Source organism: Musa acuminata, chromosome BXJ1-11 (assembly GCF_036884655.1).
Source record: "Musa acuminata AAA Group cultivar baxijiao chromosome BXJ1-11, Cavendish_Baxijiao_AAA, whole genome shotgun sequence".
In the NCBI taxonomy this organism is placed as follows: domain Eukaryota; kingdom Viridiplantae; phylum Streptophyta; class Magnoliopsida; order Zingiberales; family Musaceae; genus Musa; species Musa acuminata.
In genome coordinates, this window is record NC_088337.1 from 3,842,613 (window position 1) to 3,862,088 (window position 19,476).

The window sequence follows — 19,476 nt, forward strand, 5'->3', positions numbered from 1 at the left end:
AATGTATCATATCCACAAGTGACTACATCACCTTTTAAATTTTCAAGGCCTTCAAATAAATATTTTGTTATTTCCATATTTCATTTGGCTTGTCGAAAGTGGGAGCATTTTTTTATGAGCCACACATGTGTTTGATGTGTAGAGAGAGAGAGAGAGAGAGAGAGTATATTGTGGCTCACATTTGCCATGAATAAGAATATTGTCATCAAAAGAGGCCGAAGTCTTCCTCCAACAAAGGATTTGTGGTTCTTCAAGATTCCTATTCCCACAATGTCATCAAAGTATGTGTCACATTTTTTATCAATCCTAATCGTTTCTGTAACCACTCATTTATTATGTGTTAGATAATTGACATGACATTCCAAAAATATTATTTTTAGCATTTTCATTTTTCTTGATGAGGTTAAATAAAGCCATGTTGGATGTGTACCTAACAATCAATATTCTTATCGGTTCGAATAATAGATCATGTTTATCGATATCGATCATTATTATTATTATTTTAAATATTATAGAAAAGTACCTTATTTTTAACATCTAAAATAAATATTTATAAGAGATGATTATTTCCTTTTGTTGGATCCATAAGAAAGGAATATTAGGAATAATCCATGATACCATCCATCACCTGTGTTTAGTGGATACAAAGAAGCATAAGATATACACATCACACTTATTATAGTCTTCTTTATTATAAGTAGGAGAAAGACTCGTTTGAGAGATGCTACCAACATCTCGGTGGCTTAAGGCAACTACGTGAATGGAATCATCACAACTTGTTTCCTAAACCAGTGGAGATCAAAGTGGTCGGAATCGATTCCGTCCTAACATGAAATCGATCCAATGCACTCGCAAAATAAAATATTCTTTCTTTCGGGTTCTGATGAGGATAATAATTACGATAAGACTCATGTGACATCAACTATACCAGGTGACACGTCATGTCTCTGTTGACTTGATGAGGCACCTGGTCAACGTGGACCGGAATGCCTACCAAGGCGCATTAACGCTCTGTTCAGGTTCGATCCCTCACGCCACGCCAACAACAACGTCAGACGCTACCAGAAGTACGGTCCCACTTCCTGCGGGCCAGCACATTAGACAACGGTAATTCTCACTATAAAAATTCTCGCACTCCGAAAGAAAAAGGGGGAGAAAATGGAGAAATCCCCTAAGACCATCCACTAACTTGATCGTCGGAAGGGTCGGGTCGAGCTCCCCGACCCGACCTTTATGCAGGTGCGAAGGCGGAGGTCGTCCACTAAAGGCGCAGGTGGGGGTTCTCTCCCGGTAGAAACGACGACCCCGTCCCAATCGGAACACCGTGATTTGCCACCTTAGTAGTCGGGAGGAACGTCCCAGGAAGATCCCCGTCATCCGGACCCGAACCAAGTCGCGTCGGTCCCGAAGCCACGATTTAAAGTTGTTCACACCAACGAGTTCTCATGCTATTAATATCATAATTGATCATCGATCCACAACATTAAGTTAAGTCGACTTAGTTCACCGTTTGAAGATCGTCACAACTTGAGAATCGAATCGGTTCTAATAAGAAAATGAACGTAAAGAAGGTGCTATTAATATCATAATTGATCATCGATCCACAACATTAAGTTAAGTCGACTTAGTTCACCGTTTGAAGATCGTCACAACTTGAGAATCGAATCGGTTCTAATAAGAAAATGAACGTAAAGAAGGTGTTGATGATCTTTCTAATATTATAAGAACACATACATGACACTTTTAGATCTTAATTGACTAGAATTGCAATGTTCTACAACATCAGCGTGACTAAGCACACATCGTTCTTCGACGGCTAGAATTGCAACAGAGCTGAAGGTCGAGAGATTTCCTAGCTAAACTTTGACATCTTCTGACGTGATACGAAGAAAAAGTAGAAGCCTTCGTGTTCATCTTCTCCGCTATTAGATTAACCCGAAAGCCGGCCAACATCCATTAAGTATTATTATGATGTTGTGGGATTAGGACGTGTTGGATTGGCATGCAATAAATATGTCACATCGATTTAGGCATCCAAACATGGGACGAGTGGTGTTCTTAGGACGACCTTTTTCGGTGAGTCGAAGGTGGATCGACGGAGTGCGTAAGGCAATAAGGTCCCCTTTAGGCTTAGCGGATGGCGTTTGCATTGGCTTTGTCAAGGGAGATAATGGAAGAGTTTGATACGTGACAACAAGGAAACGTAATGGTGTAGAGATATGATAGCGATAGGCGTGTAATTGATTGCTTTATGTAATTGGTTTTGATTCGAATAATAAATATGTATTGAATATGAGAGATAGAGAGAGAAAGAGGACGGTTAATTATAAATTATTAATCATATAATTAGTTACTTTTAGTATTTTTGATTCTCATATTTTTAAAAAATATATTGAGATTTTTATATTTATGAAAGTAAATTATTGAGATCTCTATATAGGGTTAAAAAGATAATTTCATATATTAAAAATCGACAAAGATGAGTTTTGTTAAAGCAACGACTTAAATGTTTCAATATAATTTTTGAGAGTATAAAAAAATAAAAATATTAAAAATAACTAATTGCAGGAAAAATCTATAATTAGAATGAACATGATAAAGATATAGAGGTGGATTAAATTTTACTTTAAAATAAATAAATCGAATTATATATATATATATATATATATATATATATATATATATATATATATATATAACAATTTGAGTTATATATATTGTGTGTTACATTTCTCTTTGACTTGGTTTATTTTGGTCAATCTAAATTATGTTCATGCGTCCATATATTGGCATTGATTTGAAATGAATGTAATGGTCCACGAAAAGATGTGGTTGACTTAATTATAAGGACTCCTAAAACGTGGTGGTTCAGCTTAAGTTCGTTATCTTATATCGATTAAATTTTATTATGATTCGATTCAAATCTAAATTAGATCAGTCTAACAATCAAAACTGACACGAAGTCAATGATTCGATGGTTCTGAATCAAACTAGAGCGGTGGTTTAGTTTTGAACCGACAAAAAAAAAAAAAAAAACATAAATATACCCTTTAATAAATAAATAATTAAAGGAATATTTTGAAACAAAACTAAAATAGGTGGATCTACAAAAATGAAACTGGAATCGATTGGGTTCTGATTCTAATTACTATGGCAAATCTGATGCTCGTGATGTGGCTGATGAAGCCTCGGTCAAAGCCCACTGGACTCCTAGGCTTTGACTTTGTACACAGGAAGAAGGAAAGAAGTAGTGGATCCAATAAACCCTATAATAGCTCATCTTACTCCTCTTATGTGATATGGAGGAATATTGTCGACTGTATGAGAAAGCAATCAACAAGTCAAATCATTTATTATGTTAGAAAGAAGAAGAAACAAAAAGATTATTTAAGACATCACCGTACAGAGCGAATGAGAAGTCAATAGCTCATCTTACTCCTCTTATGTGATATGGAGGAATATTGTCGACTGCACGAGAAAGCATCATATGTCGATCAACAAGTCAAAGCATTTATTGCGTTAGAAAGAAAAAGAAACAAAAAGATTATTTAAGACGCTACCGTGCAAAACGAACGAGAAGTCAATACCTCATCTTACTCCTCTTATGCAATATGAAATATTGTCGACTGCATGAGAAAGCATCATGTGTCGATCAACAAGTCAAAACATTTATTACGTTAGAAAGAAAAAGAAACAAAAAGATTATTTAAGACGCCACCATGCAAAGCGAATGAGAAGTCAATAGCTCATCTTACTCCTCTTATGTGATATCGAGTATTGTCAACTGCACGAGAAAGCATCATATGTCGATCAACAAGTCAAAGCATCGATTGCATTAGAAAGAAAAAAAAACAACAAGATGATTTAAGACGCCACCATGCAAAGTGAATGAGAAGTCGCGAGGAGGATTTGGATCTCTCCCTTAGTTGCTGTTGCCGTCGCTGTTGCCGCTTCCTCCCATGTCTACGTTGGGAAAAGCTTCAAACGAAGACGATGGACTTCGTGACTCGATTTTAAGTCGATTCCCTTTCGGCCTTTCATTTATTTATGCAATCTTTAAATTTCTCATTTGAATATGTTTTTTTTTTCGATTGATTAAAACTTAAAAATTTTCATTTGAATATTTACTATTATGAATAAAATATAACTCTACAATTATTCATGGATTGGGAGATTGCATGTTTCATTGTTCTTATTATGACAATTGATCTGATTAAAATATCTTTTTTTTGTTGTTGTTGGAGTTCGATACTTGTGTTCTTGAGATATTAGAGTGTTTTCTGACTTTATAGTACACTCGATGATGGTATAAATGATAAAAGAAATATAATATGATTATGGGGTAAGTGATAAAGGCAAATTCGATTTCAAAAATTTACAATAATTTATCAAAGTAATTATTAGCTAAACTAGCTGACACATTTAAAACTAAAAAAATTACGTAAATATCATTATATTTATCTTTTATCATCATAACCTTAACTCCTTTAATATATATATATATATTATTTAAAAGCTTAGATTTTTAAAAAATAATTTATTATTAATATTGATTAGTTTTCATTGGCTCGTGATATAAGTAATAAAGGAGGTCGTTTAGAAGGCGATTGCCCCGATCATGCCAACGCAAAGGATCTTTGCATACACACCGTTAAATCGAATATTAGTATTAAGAGCAAGGTACATTTCTAGAAATATAAAAAATAAGATGCCACATGAGAAAAATAAAAAATTAGAGCATCTTCTAGAAAAAAATAAAAATAAAAAATAAAAGTTTTTTTTTAATAAAAAACTTTAAATATTTTAAATAATATATACATAATATCCCCCGAATAGTTGGATAGAAACTTATATTTAAAAAAAATTAATTTATTATCGATATTGATTAGTTTTTATTGGTTAATGATACAAGTTATGATTGTCCCAATCATGCCAACACAAAGGGTTTTTGTATACAAAGTGATGAGTCGAAAGTCGAATATTATTACGAGAGAGGAAAGACTATTTCTAGAAATAAAAAAAATAAGGTACTAGATGAGAAAAATAAAAACTAGAGCATCTTCTAGAAAAAAAAAGTTTTTTTAATCAAAAAATCCTTAAATATTTACTTGATATCCCCAAATAGATAGATTTACATGTTAATTAAACAGGATACCAACTTTGACATGGCATGATGGTAGTAGTCCTTGGTTTCACACGTGTATCCAAATCAAACACACACATAAAAAATGTGTGTTATTTCCACAAATTAGTGCTATGTGTACCTTCATAAGCTGCATATAATGACACTCGACGCTTCCCTTATCTAATGCTCTCCTTCATGTGACTCTCTCTCTCTACCTTCGAGTCTCGCATCCATCCGCAATCTTCTAATCTTCCACATGATGGCCACATCTGAGTTATTCTTGCAATTAATTATGTATTTCTTTTTGGGTATTGATCATTGAAATGCCAGAAATTAATAATTCTAATTCATTAACAGTATAATTTTCACAAGTCAAATCAATCATGCACATGAATCATATTATATAGCTGCCCTCCCCATCTCACACCACCGCCCAAAGACACGTCTCCACCACGCAGACCGATAAGGGCATATGCGTCTTTTCAAAGTCCCGAACGAAGAGGGCACGAGACAAAACCTGTCGCCGAACCGCCACGTGCCGGTCGTCCTTCCCCAGGGCGGTCCAAATTTGGATTTTGCCGCGCGGCTGACCGAATCCGAACCACAGCTTCCGAAGGTACCGTACCTGTGAGGACCCGAGCCACGGGTTGCTCGGTTCATACCCCCCGGGGGTCCGCGACTTGCAATTAATGTCCCCGGGCTGTGCGAGGCGGAGGAAGAGGGAACGATCGATTTTGAGCGTTTCGCTTTAAAGAGCGAGGCTGAATCCTTGTTTTTGCGAGAAGATGTTCGCGTCCTTTGTGGTTTCTTCCCCGATATAGCTTCCGGGACCGGAGGAGGAGGCGCTGCTCGTGTCGATGCGGTGATGTGTACGTCTCCTCCCGGGCACGTTGACAGAGACGTGGGAGAGATGGGAAGGGAGGAGAAGAAGAAGAAGGGGTCAAAGGTCGAGTTTTCCTGAAGGGTTTTACTCATTTGCTGCCACACACCTCTCTCTCTCGTGGATAAATCAATATTTGGCGGTGATCTGGAATCACGCGATACGTAGATCGAGTCTTTGACTGGGGAAAGACGGCAGTGAAATGTGTGGCGAAGTTCTGTTCTTTACGCGAGGAGCTTTTGGAGAGAAACCCGCGGCTTTGGAGGCGTAGTCTCAGCGTTTTGCGGTTTGGGTTTGAATCCACAGAGGTAAGAAAACGCTCTCCCCGTGATTTCTGTGTTAGAGGTGGGTCGGACACGCCTCGTAGCTTGTAAGGAGTCGGTGCAGATCGGTTATTGTTTCCTTATTGTTGGGGAAATGGTTTCGTGGAACGCCACCGGTAGTAATTTTGACTAGGGTTTCAGCGATGTCCAGATGAAAAATAGGATTTTTTTTCCTCTGTAGAAAATGCTTCTTTGTTTTCTATTTCATGGTGAGTGCTATGGCTTTGTCTCTTGCATGTCACTTTCGATCTAAATGCCGGAAGTTCGTTTTCGTTTTGAATTCTGCAAGGGGCCCAAAAGTCATGTCGCTAGCGTTTTGAATTTGAAGTAGATTAGGGCAAACTGCATCCATTTGTTGCCTGAATGTATGTGCGGCCCCTGTGGCTTGCAGAGGAGAGCTGGAAATACTGTGAAGGTCGTCCGCTTTAGTACTCTGTTCTTTGCGAGCTAGATTGGGGATTTGCTGATGTCAGCGACGGACAAAGTAGAGTCTGTGACGGCATCTTCGTCGTCTGTGGAGTTGGATCCACTCCTGAAGGATCTGACGGAGAAGAAGTTGAGCTTTAAGAAGAACGTAGTTTCATTGGCGGCAGAGCTGAAGGATGTCCGGCGCCGGTTGGCTTTGCAGGAACAGTCATTCACAAAAGAAACCCACACGAGAAAGGTAGCTTTTGATTGTCTTGTTGTAAAGAATAGAGAAGTGTTTGGTGCTGCTGCTTGGAAGAGAATGAAATGTTGTGCTGTTGACAGGTAGCGGAAATGAAGGCAAAGAGCATGGAGGAAGAAATAGGCCAGTTACAAATATGTCTACAAGATAAGGATGAAAAGCTGAAATCATGTGTGTCTACTAGCCAGCAGGTGCAAATCTTGGGTTTTCTTAATATTTTGCTTTAAATTCTTTACTTGGCTTCTGTATTTTGTTTTTCCCTCGTTCCTCTATCTGTGGATGCTGATTTTTTCTTATAAACTCGGATCTTTTTTTATTTTTCGGTAAGCAACGGTCGTGCATAATTCTCCCCTGTTTCGGGTATTAGAGTGATCAGATCCATGTCAGAATGAAAGTTAAGTCTTTTATCTAGTTAGAATTCTCCCCTCTTAGAACAAAAGTAACCCTATTCTCATTTATTTGGGCTGATCAGGTGAAATGAAATAAATCCATATTTTTGTTAATTTTTGTGTTGTTTAACTAATGCAAATTTTCCCATTGTCGATTCCTCTTTCAGTTTGGTACATATCTTAAGAAGACAGTTTACTTATAGAAGCATCGATATTCCTTACTCAATATTCACATACTTTGGGCTTTGGGCATTAAAGCAAGATCCACCAAACTGAGTTATGCTATGAGAAATCGATTTGCAGTTATCAGAAATGGAAATTCTATGCACAAGATATCAATGATCTTACTAGTTACTATTACAACTAATAATAAATTACTATAAACAGTGAGTATTACTTACATCAGTACAACTGAAATACTTATGTTTGATCTAGAATTGAATAAATAACTTAGCCATGGAGTTATTGCTGTATAGATTCGGATTGGGTAATGCATGTTTGTATCCGAGTATAGAAACACAGACGATTAGTGGTGCTTGGCTGTGTTATCAGAAACCAATCTAAAGATTTATAACCAAAACAAACATAGAAACAAAGAGCACCCTAAGTTTTAATTTTTAACTATCATTCTCATGAAGGTGTTATAATGTCAAATTCAGGTTAGATCCATCTAAGATCTGTATCTGATTTCAATAAGCTAAGGGATCCAAAACGGGGTTTCACATTTGAAGTTTTGTGTTGGGTTTTGAACTAGGTTTGGGGTTATTGGGCCCCGAGGACCCCTCCCTATTTTTACCTATTTAATATTATATATAAATTATATCATAACATTCATTAAATTACAATGTATATTATCAATATAGAGAATGTATTATAAAAAACATTTAATGGTGCTTGAGGTTCAAATAGATTCTAGTGTACATGTGAATAATCTAGACGGTTGGGAACATTGGACTTTGGAAGCAAATAACCTGTGATAGATTGCACCAGCATAAGTTGATGAGTTTGTTCTTTTATATTTTGTAAGAAGCATATTAAGGATTTTTCATCTCTTAATGACCAATCAGTGCAAGTTTCAACTGACTATCACACTTCAATAGGCATATTAAGGATGATTTTGTTCATTTTTCATATACTCTCTCTTCACCATGCTCTCCATCTTGACCTAATTTCTTACTATTTTTTCATCTTTCTTTTTATATCTCTCTCCATTGTTGGCTTTACTTCCATGTTAGTGTCTTCATTCTTCCCTCTTTGCTTGATTGCTACATCCATCTCTTGCTTCCTTCATCTTTTGCATCTATGTTTAGTGCTTCCTCTCATCTCGACATCAGCAATTTGCTTCCCTGTTGTGATCCTTGTCAGGTGTTGAATTTTTTTCCCACCACTTTGCCTTTGTCAATGGGAGAATCCGACACTAGGGTTGGGAGATTCCACCAAGTTTCATGGTGGTGTATCAATTTAGTTAACCTTGTTTTAGTTATAGCTTTGCAACTTTCACCATGGTATTCAAATACAAAATATTGCTCGTTTCTTATCAATCAGTTTGCTCTGCGTAACATTTTTTAATTTTCTGGAAAAATCTCTAAAGTTGTCTCCTTGCATGCAGTATGTGAAGGAGTTGGATGATTTAAGATCTCAACTATCAATTACTCGAGTGACCGCAGATGCCAGTGCTGCATCAGCTCAATCAGCTCAATCCCAATGTTTGGACTTGTTAAGATTACTAGATGAGAAAAATAGTTTACTAGAGAAACAGGAAATGAGAGTAAATAAACTAGGGGAGCAAATAGACCTTCTGCAGAAGGATCTCCAAGCAAGAGAGCTCTCGCAAAGGCAGCTAAAGGATGAAGTCTTCCGAATAGAGAAAGAGATAATGGATGCTGTTGAAATAGCTGCAGTGAAAAACGATTGTGAGCTTAGGAAGATATTGGCAGAAGTTTCACCGAAGAACTTTCAGAATATCAATAAACATCTGACTGCAAAGGATGAAGAAATTGCCAGGTTGAGGGATGAGATCAGGATCTTGTCTGCAGACTGGAAACAACAAACCGAAAAACTGGAAGCGCAGGTTGGTCTTCCTGCCTTGATTTGAAACTCTTGTTTGCTATTTGTTTGGACAGCATTTAATACGTTAGCTTGTTTGGTTTATATGTATTGCAGCTAGAGAAATATCATAGAGCTGAGCAGGAACTCAAAAAGAGGATAGTGAAACTTGAATTCTGTCTTCAAGAAGCACGGTCCCAAATACGGAAACTTCAGAGGGTATTTTGTTTTTCTCAATGTTAAGAAGTTTGTCATTTTGTCTCAGACTAGTATTCAGCCAGTCAAATTAACTTGTGTCCATCTATTTTTGTTGGTTACATTTTATTTTTCCATTTGCAACATAGATTCATGTTGGATGTTAATTACTACCTTTCTGTTTCATAACCAAACAAGTGCACTTTCAGAAACAGCTGATGATACTTGACCCTCTACTTAATCATACCACAGTATGATATTTTGCAGTATTTGCCTTAGGTTCTTTGAGCCAACTCATGAGGATTAATGGACAACTCACAATCATCATGCCGTCTAATGTTTGAATTTTTGCACAGAGTAGCATCATTAGTTGTGGTTCGTTTCGGTTCACTGAGATGTTAATAAGATATTCTTGAGGATCATTTGGTTTTTGGCTTTTAATTCTTTGCTGTTAGAAGCATTTCAACTCTTGTTACACTTGTGTATCGTGACATGAAGCTTGCTTCTATATAACAGATGGGAGAGAAAAGAGACAAGGCAATAAAGGAACTAAGAGATGAATTGGCTACAAAGCGACAAAACTATGCTGGTTGCAGCGACAAACAAAACTTTTGGGAGAGTTCAGGATTCAAGATTGTTGCTTCCATGTCAATGTTGTTCCTAGTTGTTTTTGCGAAGCGGTAGAAGTGTAGAGCCTTTAGTTGCTCTGTGTAAAGAATGTTGGTTTTGGTTCTTAGCAATAGAACTTTGTTGTAAGAAACAATCTATATATAAGGAACATGAAAACTCATGGGCTTAGGATCACCATTTTGAGGAGAGTTGTGCAGCTGAGCATAGTGGTGGAATGAGTGCGCAATGAACTGATCTGATTGACCAAGGACAGTTGGCCTCAGTCATTATGCAATTTTGTAGCTTAAAAGTTTCAGTATAATTCAAAAGGGTATCTAATTATGATTCAGAGATGTGACTACAATTTTGTCATAATCAGAGATGTTACTACATACATATATATATATATATATATATATATATATATATATATATATATATATATATATATATATATATATATATACATATTTAATTGGGTCTTGCACCATGCAATGTTTGGGGAAAGGGAATGGATGCTTGAGGCCAAATTTAGCAAGAATAATATTTAACTTAATCTTTGGTATAATAATAGAAAATATAAACTGAAAAATTATTGTTCTAGGAAAAAAAAAAATCACTAAAATCATAATCTGATAGACAGGGAAATTTTGAGAAGAAATCTAAGTGTGTTTCTCATGAAGTGCTATTTTTTTGGAAATCCATCCTAACATTAAATAATAACAATTAAAAGTTTATGTATGCTATAAATTGTACAGACTTGATAAGCTAATATACTATGAACGTTCCTCTTTTCACATACTTATTAACCTTTCTTTAGTCCCTTTAAAAGAATTTCATGACTTTGTATCATCTTTATAAATTAAGGACTTTGTATCATCAAATCAACAATGAGTCCTCTCTGAATAAGTTGTCTAAGATTCTATATTAGCAAGTTAAATCAACTAAGATTTTCTTCATCAAAATCTAGACATTTATAAAATTATAAAAAAAAATCAAAAACTTCTGGGAGGCTTTCCTTCTTTTCCCTTAAATTTTTAAAGTGTTTCTTAAATTTCTAGACCATGACAATCCATCGTCATATAAATTACATGTGTGAAACAAACATATTTGTGAATGGACAATGCTTCAAAGAAGTGGTAAGATTAATTTCTTCTGATTAGTGGTAATAAATCCTTGAGGACAGGATATTACTTTCTGTTCAACAAAAGTATGCTTCCAGCACTAATCCCAGTGGATGATGATCCATTGAGTCTGAGAAAACAACACCTGAACAGGATCTGAATTCATAATCTTAATGGGAAGATGGCAAACTAATAAGCCAGTTGAAGCCAAAAAGTGGGCAGCAAAACTTCAGAAATCAGACTGCAAAGAAAAATATGCAGATATTTAGGTCAATGGACAGAAAGCAAGAGTAATCAAGCTTCAACATAAGAAAATAACACTTGCATGAAACCAAATATAGATTTATCTAGTTGCAGGCTTTCTACAAGTCATGCCAAATTATTTCATAAGGTCAACTTTAATATCATTTATCGTGATCCAACCTTATGAGGCAAGTCACCTATTAACTTTGTTAAGTCCAAATGATTGATCCAAAATACTTAAGTGTATATTAAAAATAGTACAACCACCATAAGTCAATACAAGTCATATCCTTTTTCGAATGTGGAACTAAATCAGGATATTAGATTTTCAAATACTAATTTACTATCATGTTGACAAAGAGTTTTGTGATTTCATCTTAAAAAAATTTACAGATAAACTATGATGCACAAAAAAAACAATATATTTAAAGGAAATTACTGACATAACTTGTTACCTCGCTCCATATTCTTATACCCTTATAACTTCATCAATTGTGTTACCTCATACACAGTGGTCAACCAACATATCACTGAAGAAAGAATCAGCAAGTGAAGCTGTAGCCGAGTCATATGAGCTTAAACGCTTTTTGAAGGAACGAAGATCCCTCTCATCTTTTGTTGTTCGCTTCTGAGAAAGAAAAATGTGCCATTAGCAGAGATTTGTGGATTTCATTAGTCAGAATGTGAAGTTGCAAGAAGCTGTTATGAAGAATCTGAGAAATAAAATATAAAAAAAAAGAACTTACAAAGGATTTCTTCATTAACAAGATATCAACAAGATAGATTAACCAGAGGACATTGGTCTTTGGAAAACTGCACAATAATTGATCAACAAGAGCGTAGAGTTAATAAACATTAGATGGAAAAGCAAACTATAACTTCAATACACAACATTGTGATATTCCATTGGTTAGCTTATTCCATTGGTGTATATTTTTTACAAAACACCATTTCATTGTGATAAATTGAGCTTCAAACAGTCTCCTCAATTTGGTAGGACCTCTTTTAAGAGACGAGAAGGATTCAGAAATGACAAATATTTAATGACAAGTGATTTTTTATACCACTTCAGGAGATAGAAAGTCTTTTGTTTCACTCTTCTTTTTGGTAATTCTGACTTTTCGAGTTGACAATATGCATTTAGTCAAGTTGATTGTTTATGAACATGAGTTTACCTTCCTTCCCAGCAGTCATCAGTTAAATCTTTCATTTTGCGGTATGTATCAAACTGTAACCACATAAAAATTGGTTAAACAATTAAAAAAACTATGAAAAAACGGATGTGACATTTGCTACCAACCTGTTTATCTCCTTTTGGACCCTCAAATAGTCCAGGATCAGCAGATAGGTCTAGAAATAATATAGCTTCACCTGTTAAGATGGTAGAAACATCACACTCTTTCAATCTTTCACAAAGACAAAAAAAGGTCCACACAATTTAGTGTGTAATGGCAGGAGAAAATTCCATTAGGACAATCTTGTCAGTCCTCGCATTCCATGATTTCTTAAATGTTCGATGGATGGAAGAATTTTCCAGGATCAGTTTCCTTGTAGTACAACTTGACTCTAACCACGAATATTACATGCAATTTACTTACACACATGTTGCTCCTTGGGGCCTAGGTCACTGGTGTTTTGAGTCAGAAAAAACCTCTCTGTTTGCAGAGGTAATGCCAAATGTACTAATCCTTCCCAAATTGACTGCACACACTGGACTCTTCCCTAACTCCATGTAGGCGGGAGCATCGTGCACTGTGTTTGCAGTTTTTAAATTTACTTACACAATCCCTTTCTGAACCCCACATATACAGGAGCCTGGTGCACTAATTTAATCCTTTCTCAAATTTACATATGCATATAACACTTCAAAGGAAAACTTTTGAGGACTTGGTAGTTGAGTCAGAACTTACCAGTATTAATCCGAGACAGAGTAAAGTCAATTATTGATATAGTTAACCCAAATGTCTTAGCCCTCATTTTCTTTCTTTGTAGTGTGAAATCTGTCATAGGATCATTATTACGCTTTAAAAGGATGTTGCCCCTGCAAAAAACAGCTTGTGTTTGCAAGCAAAAACAGATCCAACACAAATAACATGAAAACCTAGATCAGATTGCTTGAAAAATGAACAAATGATACCAGTGCAAATCTCGGTGTTCAAATTCACAGGCACTTTCTGCCACAGCCAATGCAATGGTAACCTACAATATCCAGTGGGAAGCAGTAAATCTATGTAATATTCCAGCTTAACAATGTATTAACAGGGAGAAATATAAATGGCGTACTTGCACCAACAAACTGCGAGCCTCATCATAGTTTAAGAGCACAAAGCTTTCAAGATCTTTGCCACCATCAGCGAGTACAAACACTATAAAGCACTGAAAAAAATGTTATTGTTATCACTAAGAGGGTCTTAGTTGCAGCACCATATATATATGCAAATGTATTTTAATGCAATTCTACAGATCTAAATCTTTGTATCTATATATCTATGTTTGTCTCCAAAAATTAGACAACCCTAGCAATACTAACTTGCCACACACCTCCACTGTCCATAATCTATATATAGAATTTTTTTTAAATTTTGAGAGGAAACCTGTTTCTCTGTAAATTCCTTGGGATGATCATTTTCAGAACTGTGCCTTGCATCCCAATCTTCCCATGCACTAATCAAGCCAGGATCATAGGCTCCTTGACAAACATAAAAGCTGAAGAGAGAAAATAAGATTAACATTTTACTAAAACATGAATATACACTAAAAATTGGCATATAAACATAAGTCTGTAAGTAAAAGACATATTATTCACTGAAATTGGCAAGTAAAAAAATAATCATGCTCAAAGCAAATAACTGTGCTACTTTTCCCTGTACAAACAAAATAAGTTTGCAGTAATACTCTTTTGTTTCGATGAAGCCAGTGCATGCATTTTCCTTGTTAGTTTCCCCTCGTGTCCCTTTTAAATTATTCAATGTCAGAGAAAGCATGACTTCTTCAAGAACTTCTTCAGATTTCTGAACAGATAAGGAGAGTCCAGTAACTTTGTGATTAGATTTGAGCCAACAAGATAATGAACAACAAATTTACAAACCTTTTGAACTTCTCCATTCACTAACAGATCTCCATCAATAGGGACCACTTTGCAGACAGTCTCACCAGCTTTGAAGGCCTCTCCGTATGTGCCTTCTCCAATCTTGACAATACAACTTAGCCCACTGAGATAACAAATATCAACATTAGATAATGACTTTCCAGCATTTCAAATTGTTCTCAACGTCAATGATTAAGAACGAGTTCAAGGCAACGTAATTCAGATTGGTAGAATTAAATACATCATCATCATCAGTGATTAATAAGTAAATTTTACTGTGGCTTTTGTGTATTAAGCAAATTCCTGATCAAGACACATGATCACATAATAATGGATTACCTATGTTACAACAAGCTAGGTTTTTAGTAGGATTACTTTCATAAGGTCTATATGGAAATGCACAATCAAGTAACCAACAGACCTACTTCCTGTGGTGATATAAACTTCCCAGATCATAAAAGATGGACGCATCGAAGAATGTCAAGCATGCGGTAATTTTCACTTAACCTATTAAGATAACATGTATGACAACTGATACATGTAAATATGATCTTTGGAACAGAAAAAAAAAAATCCTGATAGAGTTGAAGGTAACAGAGCAAACCAATATCTAGAGAAAACTTCTCCTAGGCTGATCGGAGATGATTGTCGGCAAACCATCATGAGTTGGTCAAATGTACTCAGATATTCACCGGTCAATGATGCACGTTGTGAGATTGATGGGTCGATCTGGGTAGCTTCTTCCGGCTTATTAGAGTCAAGAACTTCCCTCGAGGTTTCCGCATCTTCACTCATAATATTTGCAACCTCCTCTTCATCTATGTGAAGTTCATCGAAGGAAGTGACAATGCTATTATCAAACTGTGGGGTAAGGATTTTTTTGTGTGAAGTGACGTTCAATGGGGCCTTTGTCCTCAAAACCCTTTCAGGGGTTTTTGCAGCCAAATCATCGGATGCACTACAGCTACTATGCACAGAAGGAACTAATGGTGTTTCCATAATCTTAAACAACTGCTGGGAACCATGTCTGGAAGCAAGCTTTGTGATTCTCCATCTCTCCAGAATGGCTGGCAAATCATGCACAATGATGTCGTGTTTTGTACCCAGAGCCCAAGTACCAAAATTCCTGGGCGAGGGGCTCTCTTCCAGCAGCTCAAAGGAGTCGATTTCTTGGAAGTAGTTCTTCTCCTTTGTGAAATCTGGGGGTTCCTGTCCAGCTTTCTTCTGCGAACAAAGCGAAGTAAAAACAAAATACTCAATTACATAATCAATATCCGCCATAGCACTGTTTGTATAGTTCGTTCACAGGTAGAAATCATACTGCTCTAGAACCCTGCTTTCCTTTCTGGGGTGCTCCTTTTTGTTTGGGCCGAGGCCTAAAATTCACCCCTGCTGCGACAACAATACTTTCTCTTCCTCTATCGATATAAACATCAGTGAAACAAGAAAAAAAGCACGGCATAAAGAGCTTAATGAAACGTCCTAAGTGGAAAGATACAGAGAAAAAGTCATACAAGTATCCAAATAAAAAAGAAGACAGTAGATTGCCAAACCCAAGATACCAACTTTCATATCAGAAACCACTGGAACCCTCAACCCGATGATAGACGAGAGCAAAAGGCAGCATTCTAACCCGTCCAGAACACGTTGAATAAAATTAATGACAAGAAAAAGAAAAGAAATGAAGTAGTTTTTGGCATACCTCGTGGAAAGGGACCGGTTCCAGCTGGGTCTCTTGCTGGGACCAAGGCTCACTCGGTTCTCCCCGCTCGGTCGATTGCTTAAATGGGAAAAAAATCGAATTTTTTTTAGACATATAAAATGTGAGAAATGCTGGTAAGTAGTGTTCTTCATGCTCACGTCGCTGCGTCCTTAGCGTTCGGATCCTCGACTGTTCTTCGTCTTCTTCCATAAACCACAGCTATTTGAGTGATAGGCTGTGGTTCTTCTTCTTGCGACATGATCTCCGCCCAGAGATCGCTTCCGACGCCTAGAGAGAAAGAGATTGAGGAGGTGACATGGAAATATCTGGACAAAAATTAGTAAGGGTTTCCATCGATACCTCTTGGAGAAGCCATGGCGAGAGCAATCCGAAGCCCTACGTCGCAGAGAGAGAGAGAGAAAGAGAGGGAATTTTTGAAAGGGCTTGTCGAGGACGGTACCAAATGCAAACGCCGAGGTAAGACATCGACAATGGGCTCCTCTCTGCCTTTGTGTTGGGTTTTTGGGCCCATTAAGGCCCGAGCCCATTTGGGAAAGGTCGGTAAATTTGTCTACTAATTCTTATAAATACAATATTTTAGCATCTGATATATATATATATATATATATATATATATATATATAATCGAGTTCGAGAGAAATTTGGATAATCAACAAGTAAGCTTTAGATCGAAAAACCAAAATGTGTGAGCGCATGTGGGGCACGTGCGGAGACAATAAGTGACAGTAGTCAACATTGGGTTTGACAAAAGTCCACCGTCAACGTAAGCTGCCGCCACGTTGTCGGAACTCTTATTTGATTGAGCTCATGCTTGTCATGTTGTTGAGTCTACCTATTCGTCAAACCTACAATAACCTAAAAGATTGATAGAATAGAGATCAATACAAACAGTCATGATTATCAATTAATTAGAAATAATAATTGATATGAGGAATATTTATCCTAAGTAGAGATGATAGAATCCTCGATCCTCAATCACTCATCCTCAAATAGAAAATATTCAAACAATATCTTTATTATGCAAAATATTCTTTTGAACTATTAGCAAATAAATCGTAATCTACTATGACCTAATTTAGACATTGGAAATACCACATTAAATACCTCCCACCTCATATTGATCTCGAGTACAAATCAGATGATTTTATCAGATATCGAAAGTACATTATACATGGACGGATTGAGGGACTCCTTGCGTAAGTTGAGCTAATCTAATCAGACATTGAAAGCACATTATACAGGGACGGATTGAGGGACTCTTTGCGTAAGTCGATCATCGATATTAGATATTTATTTATTTATTTATTTATTTATTATTATTATTATTATTATTTTGATAATTAATTTCCGATGCGAATTTTCCATCGGAGGTAAATTTATTTTCCTCTAAACACATCCTACGCTATGTAACCATTTGCCTTGTGTTTGTATCTTTTGCTCTTTCATTCCACAACTTGGCATGTGGCCTCCTAAGTAGGAGACGATAGAATCCTCAATCACTAATCCTCAAACAGAAAATATTCAAATAATATTTTTATTATGTGAAATATTCTTTTGAACTACTAGTAAATAAATCATAATCGACTATAACCTAATTTAGACATTGGAAAGACCACATTAAATACCTCCCATATCATATTGATCTTGAGTACAAATCGAATGATTTTATCAGACATCGAAAGCACATTATACGAGGATGGATTTAGGGACTCCTTGCGTAACTTGAGCTAATCTAACATTCCACATCGATCATCGATCATAGATATTATTTATTTATTTATTATTATTATTATAATTTTTTGATAAATTTATTCTATTATTATAGTAAGAACAATAGAATTATGTTTTTTAACAAAAAAATCATCGAGAGAGAGAGAGAGAGAGAGAGAGAGAGAGAGAAATTAACTTTTAAAGATAAAACTCAACCGTAAGGAGATTATCAATCTATATTGATTCCAACGTCTTCCAATCCATCGATGTTGCAATCCTAATAGTAACATATATATACTTGTTATTTTTTTGGTGTAAAAAAAAGATACCAAAAATTCTTCGATAATCATTATCTTCAATATGGATGTTTATCCGTATGAGATCGACATGATATATTTTTTCCTCACCGTAAAAAAATTAAAGGTCGAGACAAATGATTACAAACCATTTCCATCGGAGAATGATGACAGAAGCATAAACCGGACGAATGCATGCACGGAGGCGACAAACAAAGCTGGGGAGCAATGGCTGTTTCCCACAGCGACCACTAAACAAAGCCGGAAAAATGTCAGGGGGTGAGGTGACAGAAGGGTGGTGATGGATGAAACATCATGTCAAGAGCGATGGGGCCATTTTAGGTGCTCGTCGTGTTCCTTGCAGTGCACAAAGTGACCGTCAGCGGCAGGAGGAAGAAGAGAAGGACAGTACGGGTTTCTTCTTTCTGTATGCATGCAGCACTGCTGGATAGATCTCCTCTGGATTTTTGGGCCATCTTTGATATCAGAAAGACGCGTTGCCGTACTCAGAACTCACTCGAGTTCGATGCCATAATTTGAGTTGGTAAAAATCTTAATTATCGATAGTAAATACCGAGATTTTAGAGATTTTTTTTTCGATAAAGATAAAAAATGAGATGGTTCTGATGAAGATAAAAATAAAATAATAATTTTAGATATGTTATTTGAAAACATTTCATTTATATCTCGTCTTAATTATTTATTTATATAAAAAACTATGAATTTCATTTAATTCAAATATAATTAATGATTTGGCACGATAGAAATTTAGGTGATTTAGATTTACTTTTTGGTCAGTATTAATTTAAGATAATTACTAGAAAATATAAGAAAATAATATTTTCATTATGAATGATCGACCTATAAATATAATTGAAAAAGATAAAATGATTATTATTAGCGGTATGAAAAATAAAAATAGACAAAGACATAAATTTTTTTTGATAGAAATTATAAATTAAGATATAAATATTTTTTACCTAATTAAATGTATGACTCGCTATCGATCTCAATGACGAAAAAAGATCTATATAATCTCATGATAAAATACAGATGAA

General features: G+C 35.8%; 2 protein-coding genes across 2 annotated transcripts; one reads left to right on the forward strand and one right to left on the reverse strand.

Annotated features, from left to right (window-relative positions):
• Positions 1-5,809: 5,809 nt before the first annotated feature.
• On the forward strand, positions 5,810-10,583 carry LOC103970415 (nuclear envelope-associated protein 2). Its single transcript, XM_009384185.3, has 6 exons — positions 5,810-6,313; positions 6,720-6,992; positions 7,079-7,186; positions 8,994-9,455; positions 9,548-9,649; positions 10,142-10,583. The coding sequence occupies exons 2-6, from the start codon at positions 6,795-6,797 to the stop codon at positions 10,307-10,309; spliced, it is 1,038 nt and encodes a 345-aa protein (XP_009382460.2). The 5' UTR covers positions 5,810-6,313; positions 6,720-6,794; the 3' UTR covers positions 10,310-10,583.
• A 675-nt stretch (positions 10,584-11,258) lies between these two features.
• On the reverse strand, positions 11,259-16,840 carry LOC103970416 (serine/threonine-protein kinase haspin homolog). Its single transcript, XM_009384186.3, has 16 exons — positions 16,752-16,840; positions 16,550-16,679; positions 16,392-16,469; positions 16,011-16,107; positions 15,294-15,913; positions 14,690-14,813; positions 14,497-14,612; positions 14,196-14,307; positions 13,885-13,977; positions 13,739-13,800; positions 13,512-13,642; positions 12,902-12,972; positions 12,777-12,829; positions 12,348-12,414; positions 12,057-12,229; positions 11,259-11,599 (listed from the first exon to the last, which is right to left on the reverse strand). Exons 1-15 carry the CDS (start codon positions 16,765-16,767, stop codon positions 12,104-12,106), a joined length of 1,896 nt encoding a protein of 631 aa, XP_009382461.2. The 5' UTR covers positions 16,768-16,840; the 3' UTR covers positions 11,259-11,599; positions 12,057-12,103.
• Positions 16,841-19,476: the final 2,636 nt, after the last annotated feature.

Coding starts and splice junctions, on each gene's coding strand:
- LOC103970415 (XM_009384185.3), top strand. CDS start 6,795: ATGTCAGCGACGGACAAAGTAGAGTCTGTGACGGCATCTTCGTCGTCT. Junction 9,456..9,547: donor CCGAAAAACTGGAAGCGCAG/GTTGGTCTTCCT, acceptor TATGTATTGCAG/CTAGAGAAATATCATAGAGC. Junction 9,650..10,141: donor AAATACGGAAACTTCAGAGG/GTATTTTGTTTT, acceptor TCTATATAACAG/ATGGGAGAGAAAAGAGACAA.
- LOC103970416 (XM_009384186.3), bottom strand. Junction 16,470..16,549: donor AACGCTAAGGACGCAGCGAC/GTGAGCATGAAG, acceptor TTCCCATTTAAG/CAATCGACCGAGCGGGGAGA. Junction 12,415..12,776: donor GATGACTGCTGGGAAGGAAG/GTAAACTCATGT, acceptor ATTATTGTGCAG/TTTTCCAAAGACCAATGTCC.